This window comes from Danio aesculapii, chromosome 23, assembly GCF_903798145.1.
Source record: "Danio aesculapii chromosome 23, fDanAes4.1, whole genome shotgun sequence".
NCBI classification, from domain to species: domain Eukaryota; kingdom Metazoa; phylum Chordata; class Actinopteri; order Cypriniformes; family Danionidae; genus Danio; species Danio aesculapii.
Window position 1 is genome coordinate 2,861,698 of NC_079457.1, and position 16,344 is coordinate 2,878,041.

The 16,344-nt window shown below is 39.2% G+C and overlaps 1 protein-coding gene across 1 annotated transcript in view; it reads right to left on the reverse strand.

The window, feature by feature from the left end:
- Positions 1-16,344, reverse strand: part of nfxl1 (nuclear transcription factor, X-box binding-like 1) — a 46,772-nt gene that overhangs the window by 1,879 nt on the left and 28,549 nt on the right. The window contains exons 17-23 of the mRNA XM_056448881.1: positions 15,122-15,259; positions 12,985-13,151; positions 11,921-11,990; positions 8,083-8,187; positions 6,914-7,000; positions 3,084-3,137; positions 1-223 (exon numbers count right to left, since the gene is read on the reverse strand). The exon at positions 1-223 is cut by the window's left edge and continues 1,879 nt beyond it. Of these exons, the coding sequence (XP_056304856.1) occupies positions 17-223; positions 3,084-3,137; positions 6,914-7,000; positions 8,083-8,187; positions 11,921-11,990; positions 12,985-13,151; positions 15,122-15,259 (828 nt within the window). The 3' untranslated portion in view covers positions 1-16. The remainder of the gene's footprint in view (positions 224-3,083; positions 3,138-6,913; positions 7,001-8,082; positions 8,188-11,920; positions 11,991-12,984; positions 13,152-15,121; positions 15,260-16,344) is intronic.

The window sequence follows — 16,344 nt, forward strand, 5'->3', positions numbered from 1 at the left end:
TGTAGCTGAGGTGTGTTTACTGTCCAGCGGTCTCACTGTCCGTCACCTCATTGGTCAGCTTCAGCAGATAGACAGCTGCTGCGGCCAATAGAACACCACAGATGGGCAGCAGGAGGCGGAGCTTATATCTGTGCCACACCCCCTCCTCCATCTCCACCTCGGTGACTTTCCGGTTCTTCTTCCGACGTCCTTTCTGTCGTTTCTCGAACGCCTCCAGTTCAGCCTGAAACACACACACACACACACGGAGAGTGAGAGAGACATACACAAACACAGACAAACAAATGCACATGCACAGTAAAACACAGACAAACACACACACAGACAGAGACACAGAGAAAACACACACACACACACACACACAAATATGCACACAGACACACATACAAAGACACACACACACACACACAAATACTGAGACAAACAGACACAAACATGCACACTGAGACACGCACGCACGCACGCACACAAATACAGACACAAACACACAAATACAAAAACAAACAAACAAACAGACACAAACAAACACACATACACACACACACACACACACACACACACACACACACACACACACACACACACAATCACTCACGCAAACAAACACAAACAGAGAAACAAATAATAACACACAAAAACAAACAAATGCACACAAACATACAAATACACACAAACACACAAAAACAAACAACAAATACACACAAACAAGCGCACAGAGACAAACATACACACACACACACACACACACAAAATCACTCGCGCAAACAAACACAAACAGAGAAACAAATAATAACACACAAAAACAAACAAATGCACACAAACATACAAATACACAAATGCACACAAACACACAAAAAACACACACACACACACACATACGCACACAAACAAGTACACAGAGACATACAAACAAACACACACACAAATACAGAAACAAACACAAAAACACAAACAAGCACACAGACAAACATACAAACAAACACAAAAACACAATCACACACAGACACACACACAAAAACACAATCAAACAAACACACAAACAGACAGACACAAACAAAAATAGACAAACACACAAACAAGCACACACAGACAAACACACAAATACAAAAACAAACAAACAAACACAGAAAAATACACACACACACAAACACAAATACACACACAACACACAAACAACAAACACACACAAATGCAAACACAAACACAAACAAACAAAGAAACAAATAATAACACACAAAAACAAACAGACACAAATACACAAAAACAAATAACACAAAAACAAACATCAAATGCACACAAATGCAAAAACAAACAAATAATAACCCACAAAAACAAACAAACACACACAAACACACAAATACACAAGCAAATAACAAACAAAAACAAAGAACAAATACACACAAATGCACACAAACACACACACAACCACACAGAGACAAGCATACAAACAAACATACACATACATGCACACAAATGCAGAAACAGACATAAACAGACAAACAAGCACATGCACACAGACAAACATAGAAAGACAGAAACAAACACACACACAAACAGACAAACACAAACAAAAATAAACAAACACACAAACAAGCACTTACAGGCAAACACACAAACACACAAATACAAAAACAAACAAACACACAGACAAATACACACACAAACAAACACAGAAATACACACAACACACAAACAACAAACACACAAAAACAAACAACAAACACACAAATGCACACAAACAAACACAAACACAGAAACAAATAATAACACACAAAAACAAACAGACACAAATGCACACAAACAAATAACACACAAAAACAAACAAACACACACAAATACACACAAACAAACACAAACACAGAAACAAATAATAACACACAAAAACAAACAGACACAAATGCACACAAACAAATAACACACAAAAACAAACAAACACACACAAATACACACAAACAAACACAAACACAGAAACAAATAATAACACACAAAAACAAACAGACACAAATGCACACAAACAAATAACACACAAAAACAAACAAACACAAACAAACACAAACACAGAAACAAATAATAACACACAAAAACAAACAGACACAAATGCACACAAACAAACAACACACAAAAACAAACACACACAAATACACACAAACAAACACAAACACAGAAACAAATAATAACACACAAAAACAAGCAGACACAAATGCACACAAACACACAAATACACAGAAACAAACAAAAACAAACAACAAAAACACAGAAATGCACACACACACACAAAAAAACGCACACAAACAAGTACACAGAGACAAACATACAAACACACACATACACAAATGCACACAAATACAGATAAACAAACACACACACACACACACACGCACACACACACACACACACACACACACACACACACACACACACACACACACAAACAAATCAAGCACACAAACATACAAACACAGAAACAAACAAACACAATCACACTCACAAACAAACACACAAACAGACAGACACAAGCAAAAATTGACAAACACACACAAATACAAAAACAGACACAAACAAACATACAGACACACAAACGTATACACACACACACACACACACACACAGACGCAGACAAACACAGTAACAAACAGACACAAAATCACACAGGCAAACAAACCCAAACAGACAGGCATAAACAGACAAACACAAAGACAAATACACACAAACAACAAACACACACAGAGAAACAAATAATAACACACAAAAACAAACACAAATGCACACACACAAACGCAGAAACAAACACACAAAAACACACAAACAAGCACACCGAGACAAACATACAAACACACACACACAAATACAGAAACACACAAACAGACACAAAAACACACAAACAAGCACACAAACACAGAAAATAGACAAACACACAAACAAGCACACAAATACACACACAAACACAGATACACACATATTGTCTGCATCAGTGAGACGTCACACAGAGCACACAGAGCTGCTGACAGCAGATGTACAGCTAAACATCAACTGATTAACAATTAGCGATTAACAGAGAGCGATTCATCAGTGTCTGCCCTCACCTGCTGTTTCCTCATCTCTCCCTCCAGCAGGGCTCTTTCCTCCGCCGCACAAGCCTGAAACACAGACACACACACACAAACACACACACTTAATTGTCCAGTAACTTTCTCCAAGTTTCCCACTGAGTTGACGGCTGTGTGTGTGCGTGTGTATGTAATGGATTCTGTCCATTAACCCTCAGCTGGACTGGAAAAATGTGTGTGTGTGTGTGTGTGTGTGTGTGTGTGTGTGTGTGTGTGTGTGTGTGTGTGTGTGTGTGTGTGTGTGTGTGTTGTTTTCAAGTTTTCACACTCCCATTGAGCCAAAAGAATCAATGACCCAGCAGAGGATTTTATGGTCCTCCTCCATGACAACAGTTCCTGAGCACTCCATATATTCACCACACACACACGTGCACACACACACACACACACACACACACACACACACACACACACACACACACACACACACACACACAGGAAAAGAGTGTAGCTATGTTTCCATCCAAATATGCAAATTATGTGTGTAAAATTTAAATATCGAATATTTAAATATTGCGAATAAATCATCGTTTTCATCCAATGAGAATCAAGAGAGCAGAATCATCACTTCCTGCTGAAGTGGAGCAGATATCAGCCAGTGAAGGGGAGTTTGATGCACTGTTGGGATTTGCCACTGTGGTGTTCGTTCTTTAATAAATGAGCTGCGCCTCAGAAAACGAAGACGAAACACGGTAAACGTGTTGAATGCGGTGGTTTTTGGAGGCGTGAGCCGTGAGCGCAGACTGATGCTCAAGACAGTTCTGGAGGGAATAATAGCAGAAGAATAATACTGAAGCACTGTGGACTGACGGAGGGCTGAGGCCTTTTACAATCAGCACAACAACATTTCAGATCTGCAACAATGGAAACCAACATTATTGACGCAAAGACCCTCACACACACATTTATATCTAGGGATGGGTACCAAAACTCGGTACTTTATCAGTATCGGTGCTACATTATAAACGACAGAAGTATCGATAAGCTCTGACGGTAACAGTTCTGCTATCGGTACTGGAGAATTATAGCTGAGTAATCATTACTTACAGTAGCATAATTTAACTGACCAACCTTTTCTAATTTGCGATGTTTGATATTCATCTGCAGTCGGCAATCTCACATGAGAAATGCTCATGTTTCCGACGAGCGCATCACGTATATCATTCACAGTTGTCGTCTGCGTGCGCGCACTCAGCAGAGGCTCGCGCTAAAGCTAGATTTATACTTTCGCCTGGCGACGCATCGCGCGCCTCCTCTGACCGCGCGCGCACCTCACAATACGGACGAGGCTTTTAAACTTGCTGCGTTCGCTGTTGTATTTTTCAATACGACAGGGGGCGTTCAAAAGAAACCCACCGTAAAATCAGGCGGATAAACGGAGAAGTAGGAAGTTTCTGGAACTACGTCATATCATTAATAGCAGTCAAGATTTTTAAACTGATTATTTTTATCAATTATTTTAACGATTATCAAGATTTTTATAACCATTCAAGATTTTTTTTTATCAAACTTTGATGCATCACTTCCTTTTATTCATATCTCGGACAGTTTTACCTATTAAACTTTATTAAAATATTAATCACAACAGAACATGTGTTGCTCTACAAATATCCCTTTTTGGTAACACTTTATAATAACTACACACTATGAATTAAGCATTAGCATCTAGTGAATTCATTATCTGTTAAGCATTAACTCTACATTAATAAGCGTTAGTAAGCACTTTATAACTGCAGCTACAAATGCTGTATTATTGACTTATAACCAGATTTATAATGTGCTTAATAATTGTACTTTTGTACTTTGTAACTGGTTGATTTTTCATTATCAGAATCAGAATCAGAAAGAGCTTTATTGCCAGGTATGTTCACACATACGAGGAATTTGTTTTGGTGACAGAGCTTCTACAGTGCAACAGTAATACAGAGACAGGACAACAAACAAATAATAAATATATTTTTAAAAACAATAGAAGTAGTGAGTGCAAATATACAGATTGACAAGTGTATGTACATGTTTATTACTATATACAACATTACATGTGCAGCTGTTATGTGCAAATTGGCATGTAAGTGTGTTATTAAATAAGTGTATATGTGTATAAAAGTGTATGTTAAGTGTACTTACTAAATTAAGTATTACATTATTTACAAATCATTTGTATTTAAGAGTTGGAGGTTTTTAAGATCATTCAGAATAAGTTAATAAATGATTAATAAACTATTGAAATCAACATTTATATATCTTATTATTTAGGCATATACTAATAGTTAATTTATGTATTAATAAATGCTTTATTAACTAAACTTCATCCAGTTTTGTGAGCTAATCTAAAGTGAGGACTGTTAATGCTTTATAATTCCCTTATAAATGACTATTAAAGGCTTGGTATCAAATGAACAATAATCTTTACAATCTTATCTAGAAAGTAAAATGACTGTGCAGTTTAAACATTGCTGAATAACAGGAGTGTCAAAATACGACATCAAACTGGATAAAACAACAACAATATTATAATTTAACAATATAATAACATGCCATGTTTAAACTGTACAGTTATTTTATTTTAGATAAGGTTGCAGAGATTTATTTTTTACTTGATGCAGTTTCATTTGTGCATCTTCAAATGAATAGAAATGAATGAAAGTCATTTATGTTCTTTTGTTCCTGTTTAGAATGTAACTGAGCCTTTAATAGTCATTTATAAGGGATTTATAAAGTATAAATAGTCCTCACTTTAGTTTAGGTCACAAAACTAGATGAAGTTGAGTTAATAAAGCATTTATTAACATATTAGTTAACTATTAGTATAACAACTATTCTTAAATAACTGGTTTGTAAATAATGCGATACTTAATTTAGTAATGAAAAATAAATCATTAAAGTATGAAAATATGATTATTAAGCACATTATAAATCTGGTTATGAGTCAAGAATACAGCATTTATAGCTGCATTTACAAACTGCTTACTAACGTTTATTAATGTAGAGTTGATGCTTAACAGATGATGAATTCACTATTTGCTAATGCTTAATAGATGACTTATAATGTGTAGTTATTATAAAGTGTTACCGATTTTTCTAATCATAATAGTTTTAATCACTGATTTCTTTTCTCTTTGCCATGATGACAGTAAATAATATTAGACTAGATATTCTTCAAGACACTAGTATTGAGCTTAAAGTGACATTTAAAGGCTTAACTAGGGTAATTAGGGTAAAGTTAGGCAAGTCATTGTATAACAGTGGTTTGTTCTGGAGACAATCCAAAACTAATATTGCTTAGGGGGCTAATAATATTGACCATAATATGGGTTTAAAACAATTAAAAATAGCTTTTATTCTAGCCGAAATAAAACAAATAAGACTTTCTCCAGAAGAAAAAATATTAGAGGAAATACTGTGAAAATTCCTGAATCTGTTCAACATCATTTGGGAAATATTTAAAAAAAGAAAAAAAATTACAGGAGGGAGAAAAATTCTGACTTCAGCTGTATATGTCCAAATAGTTTCCAGCACTTGAAAATGCTCGATGAAAATTCAAGCATTTTCCAGGATTTCCAGACACTGAACCAACCTGTAAAATGTGCATAACAATAGATGGATGGAAACATGGCGTGTGTGTGCGTGTGTGTGTGTGTGCGAGTGTTACTTCAAAGCCAAACCTGTCAACTGAACCTGAAAAACCCTCTTCAAATGAAAACAAACCAAACATTTATTGTGAGTTTGTGTTAGTCTGTGGTCATAAAAACAACACAAGATAGCCGTTGTGTGTGTGTGTGTGTGTGTGTATGTGTGTGTTTTACCTCAGCATGTTTCTTCTGCAGCGCTCGACACGTCTCATCACACACCAGCAAACTGTCCTGCGACTGCACACGAGAGCAGGGGAAATCCTGGACACACACATGTACACACACACAGTTCTCAGTGATATATGAGGTAAAGACTCAAGTCTAAGTTTTGAATCAAACAAATACCATGAGGAGGATCAGACTGTGTATGTTTGTGTGCATAGATATTTACATTAGATGAGTTTTTACCAGAAATAGTAAACCATACGGGAGCCTTTGGCATACTCTTTTCAACATACTACGATTTGGGACATACTAATTCTACTTTCAAATACTATTTAGGACAGATAGTATGCGAATTGGGACGCAGCATGTGTGTTTGTGTGAATGGAAATGTATTATCCCCCCTCCCTGTTAAATTTGGTCTAATCCATGTCCTGAAACACACCCCCTCTCCTGCTTTCACTTCTCATTCAGACAGAGGGAGCGATTCGTTTGTGAATAAATCTCTATTATGAACTCGTTCACTTATACGGCGATAATACAAGTTTTCTGGCACCGCAGCGTCTTGTTGTTATATTTTATTTACATTGTTTACTGATTTTATTCAACAGAACTACCATAAGCTGAGTATGTAGTGTGAGTTGGTGCTGCTTTGCCGTATGATCAGTGCAGTGACTGTATTATCATCAATATTGTCCTATTGAATCAGTATTGTCCTGGGAGCACTGTACAAATATGGCGGCGCTATTGACGCATGCTCAGGGTCTGTATGCGATATCTAGTGTATATATCTATGGTTTGTGTGTGGTATTGGGTGGAGCTAACACACTTAACCACGCCCCTCCAGCTGTCAGTTTGACAACAAGCAGAAATGGTGAGGAGGAGGAGTCTGTTAGGTTGTAATAACTCCCCCTAAACATGTTTACCCATCTTTCTGAATAAAACGCCTACTTCATTACATCCAATCAGCTCTCAGTAGAAAAAAAACAAGCCACGCCCACTGTTTATTTATTTATTGGTCTGCTTCTCTGGGAACCGAGTCACAATACGGAAAAAAAGAAAGCAGTTGCAGCTTCCGGTTCATGCAGACTTTAATACTGGGTGTGAATGGGAAAAATCATCCCAGTGTTTGAGTGTGTGATGGACATTGTGTCATGCGACATTCTGTGTGTGTTTTTTACCTTTTTGATCCTCTTGCAGGGACACCTGATCTTCACTTTCTGACCGCAGTTCTGGTCGCAATCGCCGGCATGACACAGAAGCTTACAGCGATGGCCACACAGCAGCTACACACACACACACACAAATGAACAAACACACACATGAATACATGAGCTTTAGCGATGAGTATCACACACATTTGAAGTCAGAATCATTCACCCTCCTGATAAATTCAAATTATTTTTTATTTTTCACCTCAATCTCTGTTTACAGAGAGCAGATTTTTTCTTCAACACATTTCTGACCATAACAGTTTTAATAACTCATCTCTAATCACCGATTTCTTTTCTCTTTTACACACACATTTAAGTCACATTTAAAGGCTTAAATAGGTTAAAGTTAGGGTAATTATCACAGGAGAGTGAATAATTCTGACGTTAACTGTACATCTAGAGGCATATACATAAACATACACAGGCCCGTGCACAGACCCTTACAGGGGCAGGCGCTTAACGCAATCGCAAAGTGAAGAGCGGGCGGTTGGGAGAGTTCGAGGATGTTTGCCGATTGCAAAGTGAAAAGCAGGGGGTATGGGGCCAGGGGGGTTGGTGGGGGTTCAAGGATGTTTGCCGATCGCAAAGTGAAGAGCGGTGGTTGTGGGGGGAGCGTTAGGGTTGTTAGAGAATGTTTACCAATCACAAAGTGATGAAGGGGAGGGGTTGAAGGTGGTAGGTATGGGAGTTCGATGATGTTTGCCGAGCGTAAAGTAAAGAAGGGGGGTGGGGGTTGGTGGATGGGTGGGGCGGGGGTGTTCGAGGATGTGTCCTGATCGCAAAGTGACGGTGCGGGGGGCGGGCGGAGGGGCTGGGCTCGAGGATGTCGGCCATTCGCAAAGCAAAAGTGGTCGTGGGATTGGGGGGGGGGGGGGGGGGGTGGAGATATTGGTTCGTGGATTCGGGGGTTCGTTGTGTTAGGTTCGTGGATGTTTGCCAATCGCAAAGTGAAGGGCGGGGGGGATTGGGAGGCTGGGTTCAAGGATGTTTGTTGATCGTAAAGTGAAGAGCAGGGGGTAAGGGGCGGGGTCGAGGATGTATGCCGATCACAAAGTGAAGAGCGGGGGGGCGGGGGTTGATGAGGGTGGGGTTTGGTTCAAGGATGTTGGCCGATCGCAAAGTGATGGGGGGCGGGGTGTTACAATTGAGGAAGAGGGGCACCTCAGCCAATGAGAGCAAAGGGGCAGTGGGCCACCCCCCTGTGCACGGCCCTGAACATAAAACATATAGGGTGCTTTCACATCTGTGGTTCGGTTCATTTGGTCCGGACCAAGGGCAACAAATAATACATTGTAGCATTTCTCTGTCGTTTTGTTTGTTTATTTTCACACCACACTGATTGCTTTGGTCCGAACCAGTTGAAAAGAACCAAAACACAGTCATGTGACAAAATCCACATCACTCATTGGCCAGATGTTATAGGCTGATTTCACGCTGCCGCCGTTTTTAAAAGCGAAATCGAGGCTGCAGTGGGAAGAAACCCGGAAGTAGCGTTGGGAGTTACATAGAGACGTTGTGTGCCTGGCTGTATATCATTTCAAGGAAGAGAAAGTGACACAAATTAATCATTTCACTGCCTTCCGAGTGACCCGAAGGTCCATTCTGAATGAATGGTGAAAATAAAAAGGATATCTGAGCTCATTTTCAGCTAAGTTAAGGGAAACGGCACTAGTTAGCTAACGTTTTCTCCCCAAACACACGTTTTAGATGCCTTTAATCAAACTCGAGTTAATGAACTGATTCTTTCACTATATTAGACTTGTCACGATACTGAAATAAAAGGAAAACCCTCAATTTCCCGCTAACATTTAAGGCACTGATGATGGCTTTCTTAAAACAGCGCTGATTTGCCATTGTGTTCACATGCTCAACAGAAATGATTGTGATTGGGCGAGAAGGTCATCAGTTCACCCTCCGCTGTTTGCCGAGCACAAACACAGACGAGCGATCTGCTTGATGACTCGACTGATCTTCACGGCTGCTTTGTGCTCCAGTCTCCGTGTATCTGTGTTTGCACTTGGTGAAGAGTGGTAAACTGATGAGCACTGGTGAATACTATGGTAAATCAGCGCTGTTTTTGAACGCGCTTAGCTGCGTTTGAATGTTAGCGGGAAAAGGACAGTTTTAAAACTTCAGTACCAGGACATGACTATTACAGACAACATGAGGGTGTGCTACAGAGGACTGCAGAGTTTTATCACTCACCATTTACAGTGCTGGTCCTATACTTCCGGGTTTCTTCCCACCGCAGCCTCGCTTTGATTCTTTAAAATGGCAGTCGCGTGAAATAAGCATATTGGACGTATTTGCTAAACTGCTAATCGATTGGTCAGAATTAACATGTGGGAAAACGCCAATGAAACTCCCCAAGTAAACAAACCGGCAGACACAAAATGCCGCTTTTTACCATGGAGCTACGACTGCGCTGACTGACTGTATCCCTGCTCATAGTATACTATATAGTCTGCATACATCACTTTAGACAAGCTATACATTTAGAGTACGAAGCGCGGCTGCGGCTGGAAAACAATGTTTTAATGCAGTGCAATCGGCAAAGGCGTTAGCAGGAGGCGTGAAATAATTTAGCTAAACTGCGACATGGTCATCTTCCGGAAATACTACCAACGATCTATCAGGTAATGTTTTTACCTCTCTCTCTCTGTTTAAAGCCGTCGTTACAGCGCTGTCAACAAATATTTTTCCTACACACTGACAGCGTATCAGACTACGGCAGCTGGATTAATCCAAAAAGGCGCAGTACCAAAAGGAGAAGTTCTGGCACCGCAGCATCTTGTTGTCATATTTCATTTACATTGTTTGCTGATTTTATTCAACAGAACTAGCATACGCCTAGTATTTAGTGCGAGTTGATGCTACTTTGCCTTATGATCACTGCACTGTGTGACTATTATCATCAATACTTGTTGAGCACAAAAGTTCGTAACATACAAAAATGTAATAAAAACTAAATCCGACTCATGAAATGTTCTGCCTTTATGCTTTGTTTTCTTTGTTTGCTCGTTACTACACCCGTAAACAGCGCTAAAAGTCCTGCATCTTCACATTGGCTTTAGTCTTGACTAGTGCGGTTGAATGACTTTTGTCCTGGGAGCCCTGTACAAATATGGCGGCGCTGTTGACGCATGCTCAGGGTTCGTATGCGATATCTAGTGTATAAATGTATATATATGTATATATGTATATGTGTATATGTATATGTATATATATACACACATGTATATGTGTATATGTATATATATATATGTATATGTGTATATGTATATATATATATATATATATATATATATATATATATATATATATATATATATAGACAGCAAGAAGGTATTTGGTTCGGTTCCCAGCTGGGTCAGTTGGCATTTCTGTGTGGAGTTTGCATGTTCTCCCCATGTTTGTGTGGGTTTCCTCCGGGTGCTCTGGTTTCCCCCACAGTCCAAACACATGCGCTATAGGGGAATTGATGAACTAAACTGGCTGTAGTGTATGTGTGTGTGTGTGTGTGTTTGTTTGGATGTTTCCCAGTACTAGGTTGCAGCTGGAAGGGCATCCGCTGTAAAACATACGCTGGATAAGTAGGCGGTTCATTCCACCGTGGCGACTGCTGTTAAATAAAGGGACTAAGCCGAAGGAAAATGACTGAATGAAAATGGTGGTGTGGTGTCAATTTTGTATCGGTATTGTGATAATTGATTACGATATTGTATCGAAGATATTTTGGTTTTGTGACAACACTAACACACACAGAAACATCCACAAACTTGCACACACACATATAATTCAGCACCTGTTTTGGACACTGATTTTGGCAGGACATCAGCAGCTGTTTGCCTTGTTCATCAGCAGATGTAAACTTCCTGCAAAACACACACACACACACACACACACACACACACACACACACACACACACACACACACACACACACACACACACACATCAGTGTTTTTAACAAGAAATATTACCTACATTACGCTTTTATATTTGCTTGTGTGTGGATGACTGAATCGGATGAAGAGACGTGCAGCGCAGATGGAGATTTTCTTGTTGAGCTTTAATCTTTAAATAACAGCAAAGTTCTTGAGGGAAGGTTTTCTTCTTAAGCATTATATACATTATATACATTATATATATATATATATATATACAGTTGAAGTGTCAGAATTATTAGCCCCCCTGTTTATTTTTTCCCCAATTTCTGTTTAAACGGAGAGCAGATTTCTTCAACACATTTCTAATCATAACAGTTTTAATAACTCATCTCTAATAACTGATTTCTTTTCTCTTTGCCATGATGACAGTAAATAATATTAGACTAGATATTCTTCAAGACACTTCTCTACAGCTTAAAGTGACATTTAAAGGCTTAACTAGGTTAATTAGGGTAACTAGGGGAATTAGGGTAATTAGGCAAGTCATTGTATAATAATTGTTTGTTCTGTAGACTATCGAAAAAATAGCTTAAAGGAACTAATAATATTGTCCTTAAAATGGTGTTTAAAAAATATAAACTGCTTTTATTCTAGCCGAAATAAAACAAATAAGACTTTCTCCAGAAGAAAAAATATTATCAGACATACTGTGAAAATTTCCTGAATCTGTTCAACATCATTTGGGAAATATTAAAAAAAAAGAACAAAAAATTAAAAGTGGGGCTAATAATTCTGACTGCAACTGTATATTGTTATATTATAATATATTATATATGATGTGTTTAAGCTGATTATATTGGTTAATAACCTTTAACTGCATGCATTTTATTAAGTGGGGGAAAAAATATACTAAAATTGGAAAACAGTTTTTTGTAAGGGGGGATTTTTGATTAAGTCATATGGGTCAGCGGTAACTCACAGACACTCGATGTAGAGGCTGGAGATCTTGCAATGGCAGCGCTGGCGGAGCATCAGCCGACAGGGAGGACAGGCGGAGCGGTGGCAGGGCAGGACACACGGGTGCGCACAGCCTGCAGGACGGGGCTTCACACAGCCCTCCTCACAGCGCACACACTCCTGACCAGCCTAGACACACACACACACCTATGGTTATTTTATTTGGAATGACTAATGCTAACTAAAGCAACACAGCATTCAAATAATCACAAAGAGCCCACTGTGTTTCACAGAACAAGTAATGTGCAGATAAATACAATTACTGCATATCTTTTACAGGACATTATTAATATACTCACATCACCTCTGCACAAAGAAGTGAATAAATAAATATATAAAGGAGCATCTGCAAATTAAGGATAAATATGACAGAGATGTCTTCTCCAAACATACAGACTGCCTATTACCGCAGACACAGAGCTGTATTGGGCAATTTGTTTAGAGTCTTACTTACTGAGTCCAGCAAGTTGTGATATACACATAAATGTACACTCACCGGCCACTTTATTAGGTACACCTGTCCAACTGCTCGTTAACGCAAATGTCTAATCAGCCAATCACATGGCAGCAACTCAGTACATTTAGGCATGTAGACATGGTCAAGACGATCTGCTGCAGTTCAAACCGAGCATCAGAATGGGGAAGAAAGGGGATTTAAGGGACTTTGAACGTGGCATGGTTGTTGGTGCCAGACGGGCTGGTCTGAGTATTTCAGAAACTGCTGATCTACTGGGATTTTCACGCACAACCATCTCTAGGGTTTATAGAGAATGGTCTGAAAAAGAGGAAATATCCAGTGAGCGGCAGTTCTGTGGGCACAAATGCCTTGTTGATGCCAGAGGTCAGAGGAGAATGGCCAGACTGGTTCCAGCTGATAGAAAGGCAACAGTAACTCAAATAAGCACTCGCTACAACTGAGGTCTGCAGAAGAGCATCTCTGAACACACAACACGTCCAACCTTGAGGCAGATGGGCTACAGCAGCTGAAGACCACACCGGGTGCCGCTCCTGTCAGCTAAGAACAGGAAACTGAGGCTACAATTCACACAGGCTCACCAAAACTGGACAATAGAAGATTGGAGAAACGTTGCCTGGTCTGACGAGTCTCCATTTCTGCTGCCACATTCGGATGGTCGGGTCAGAATTTGGTGTCACCAACATGAAAGCATGGATCCATCCTGCCTTATATCAGCGGTTCAGGCTGGTGGTGGTGGTGTAATGGTGTGGGGGATATTTTCTTGGCACACTTTGGGTCCATTAGTACCAATTGAGCATCGTGTCAACACCACAGCCTACCTGAGTATTGTTGCTGACCATGTCCATCCCTTTATGACCACAGTGTCTCCATCTTCTGATGGCTACTTCCAGCAGGATAACGCTCCATGTCATAAAGTGTGAATCATCTCAGACTGGTTTCTTGAACATGACAATGAGTTCACTGTACTCAAATGGCCTCCACAGTCACCAGAGCTCTATCCAATAGAGCACCTTTGTGATGTGGTGGAATAAGAGATTGGCATCATGGATGTGCAGCCGACAAATCTGCAGCAACAGTGTGATGCTATCATGTCAATATGGAGCAAAATCTCTGAGGAATATTTCCAGTACCTTGTTGAGTCTATGCCACGAAGAATAAAGGCAGTTCTGAATGCAAACGAGGGTCCAACCTGGTACTAGTATGGTGTACCTAATAAAGTGGCCGGTGAATGTATATACACACACATGCACAAGGAAACAGTTATGGTCAGAACAGAGCCAAGGATACAAATGATAAATTCTAGAAGGGATACAGCTGCAGCTAAAAGTTAATGAGTATTATGTATATTCCTACAACAATACAATTACTGTACCGCAATAATTACTGTCTTTACATTACTGTGAGGGGCAGGTTTAGGGTTAGGGGTAGATGCTAATAAAATACAATTAATAATTTAATAAATAATTCTCATTATAATTACTGTATTTACATTACTGTGAGGGGCAGGTTTAGGGTTGGGGGGGTTTATGAGAATAATTAAAATAATTCTCGTTATCTTCCGGCTGCAGCTGTATCCCTTCTAGCAACAATTGATACACAATTACAGGGTCATGTGACCTACCATAGTCTTATCGACGTTGGGTGCGGGGGTCACATGATGGCACTCCAGACTGCATGTGTGATTACCACAAGATAGAGTTCGTCCACACAATCGACCGCAGGAGAACGGCCCGCGAGCATGACATGGTACCGGACTTACCTTTAACACACATATACACATATAAACACACAGAAAAACACACACAAAAGCAAAGATAAATACCCATACAAACATACATATAAGCATACACAAACACACACAGACACACACACACACACACACACAAACAAATGCATGCATACACACAAACCCAAATATATACAGAAACAAACACACGCATGCACAAACATATGCGTACACAGACACACACACATGCACCCAAACACACACACAGAAGCAAACACACATATGCAAGCATCCACAAACATGTGCATGCACACACACACATGCACCCAAACACATACAAGCAAGCATCTACACACAAACACACACACACACACAGAAGCAAACACACATATGCAAGCATCCACACACACACAAACACATGCATGCATGTAAAGACAAAAACTCACACGGACCCAAACAGAAAAACACAAACATAAGCATGCATGCAATTACACACACAAATGCAAACACACACACACGTGCATGCACAGACACAAGCTTTATGGAGTCATAGTCGAGGATCATATTCAATCTGGTGCCAGCTACATTTATTTGTTTACATTTGCAAGTGTGTGTGTGTGTGCTGGTTTTAGTGGTTTACAAGGTCAGAAACCTGTATAATGAAGATTTGTGGGTATGAGCTAGGCATTAGGGCTGCTCGATTATGGGAAAAATCTCAATTATTTTGGTCATAATTGTAATCATGATTATTCAAAACGATGTACAGTTTAAATCAAAATGATTCGCTCTTCTGTGATTTTTTTTTTTTTTATAAATATTTCCCAAATGATGTTGAACAGAGGAATTTTTCACAGTATTTCCTCTAATATTTTTTCTTCTGCAGAAAGTCTTATTTGTTTTAATTCGGCTAGAATAAAAGCAGTTTCAAATATTTTGAAACCTATTTTAAGGTCAATATTATCAGCCCCCTTAAGCAATGTATTTTTTTGATTGTCTGCAAAAGAAACTACTGTTATACGACAACTTGCCTAATTATTACCCTTATTAAATCGATACTTTTACCTAGTATTATAGCCTTTATTATGATTATAGCCATTGTAATTCAAAGATTATACCTA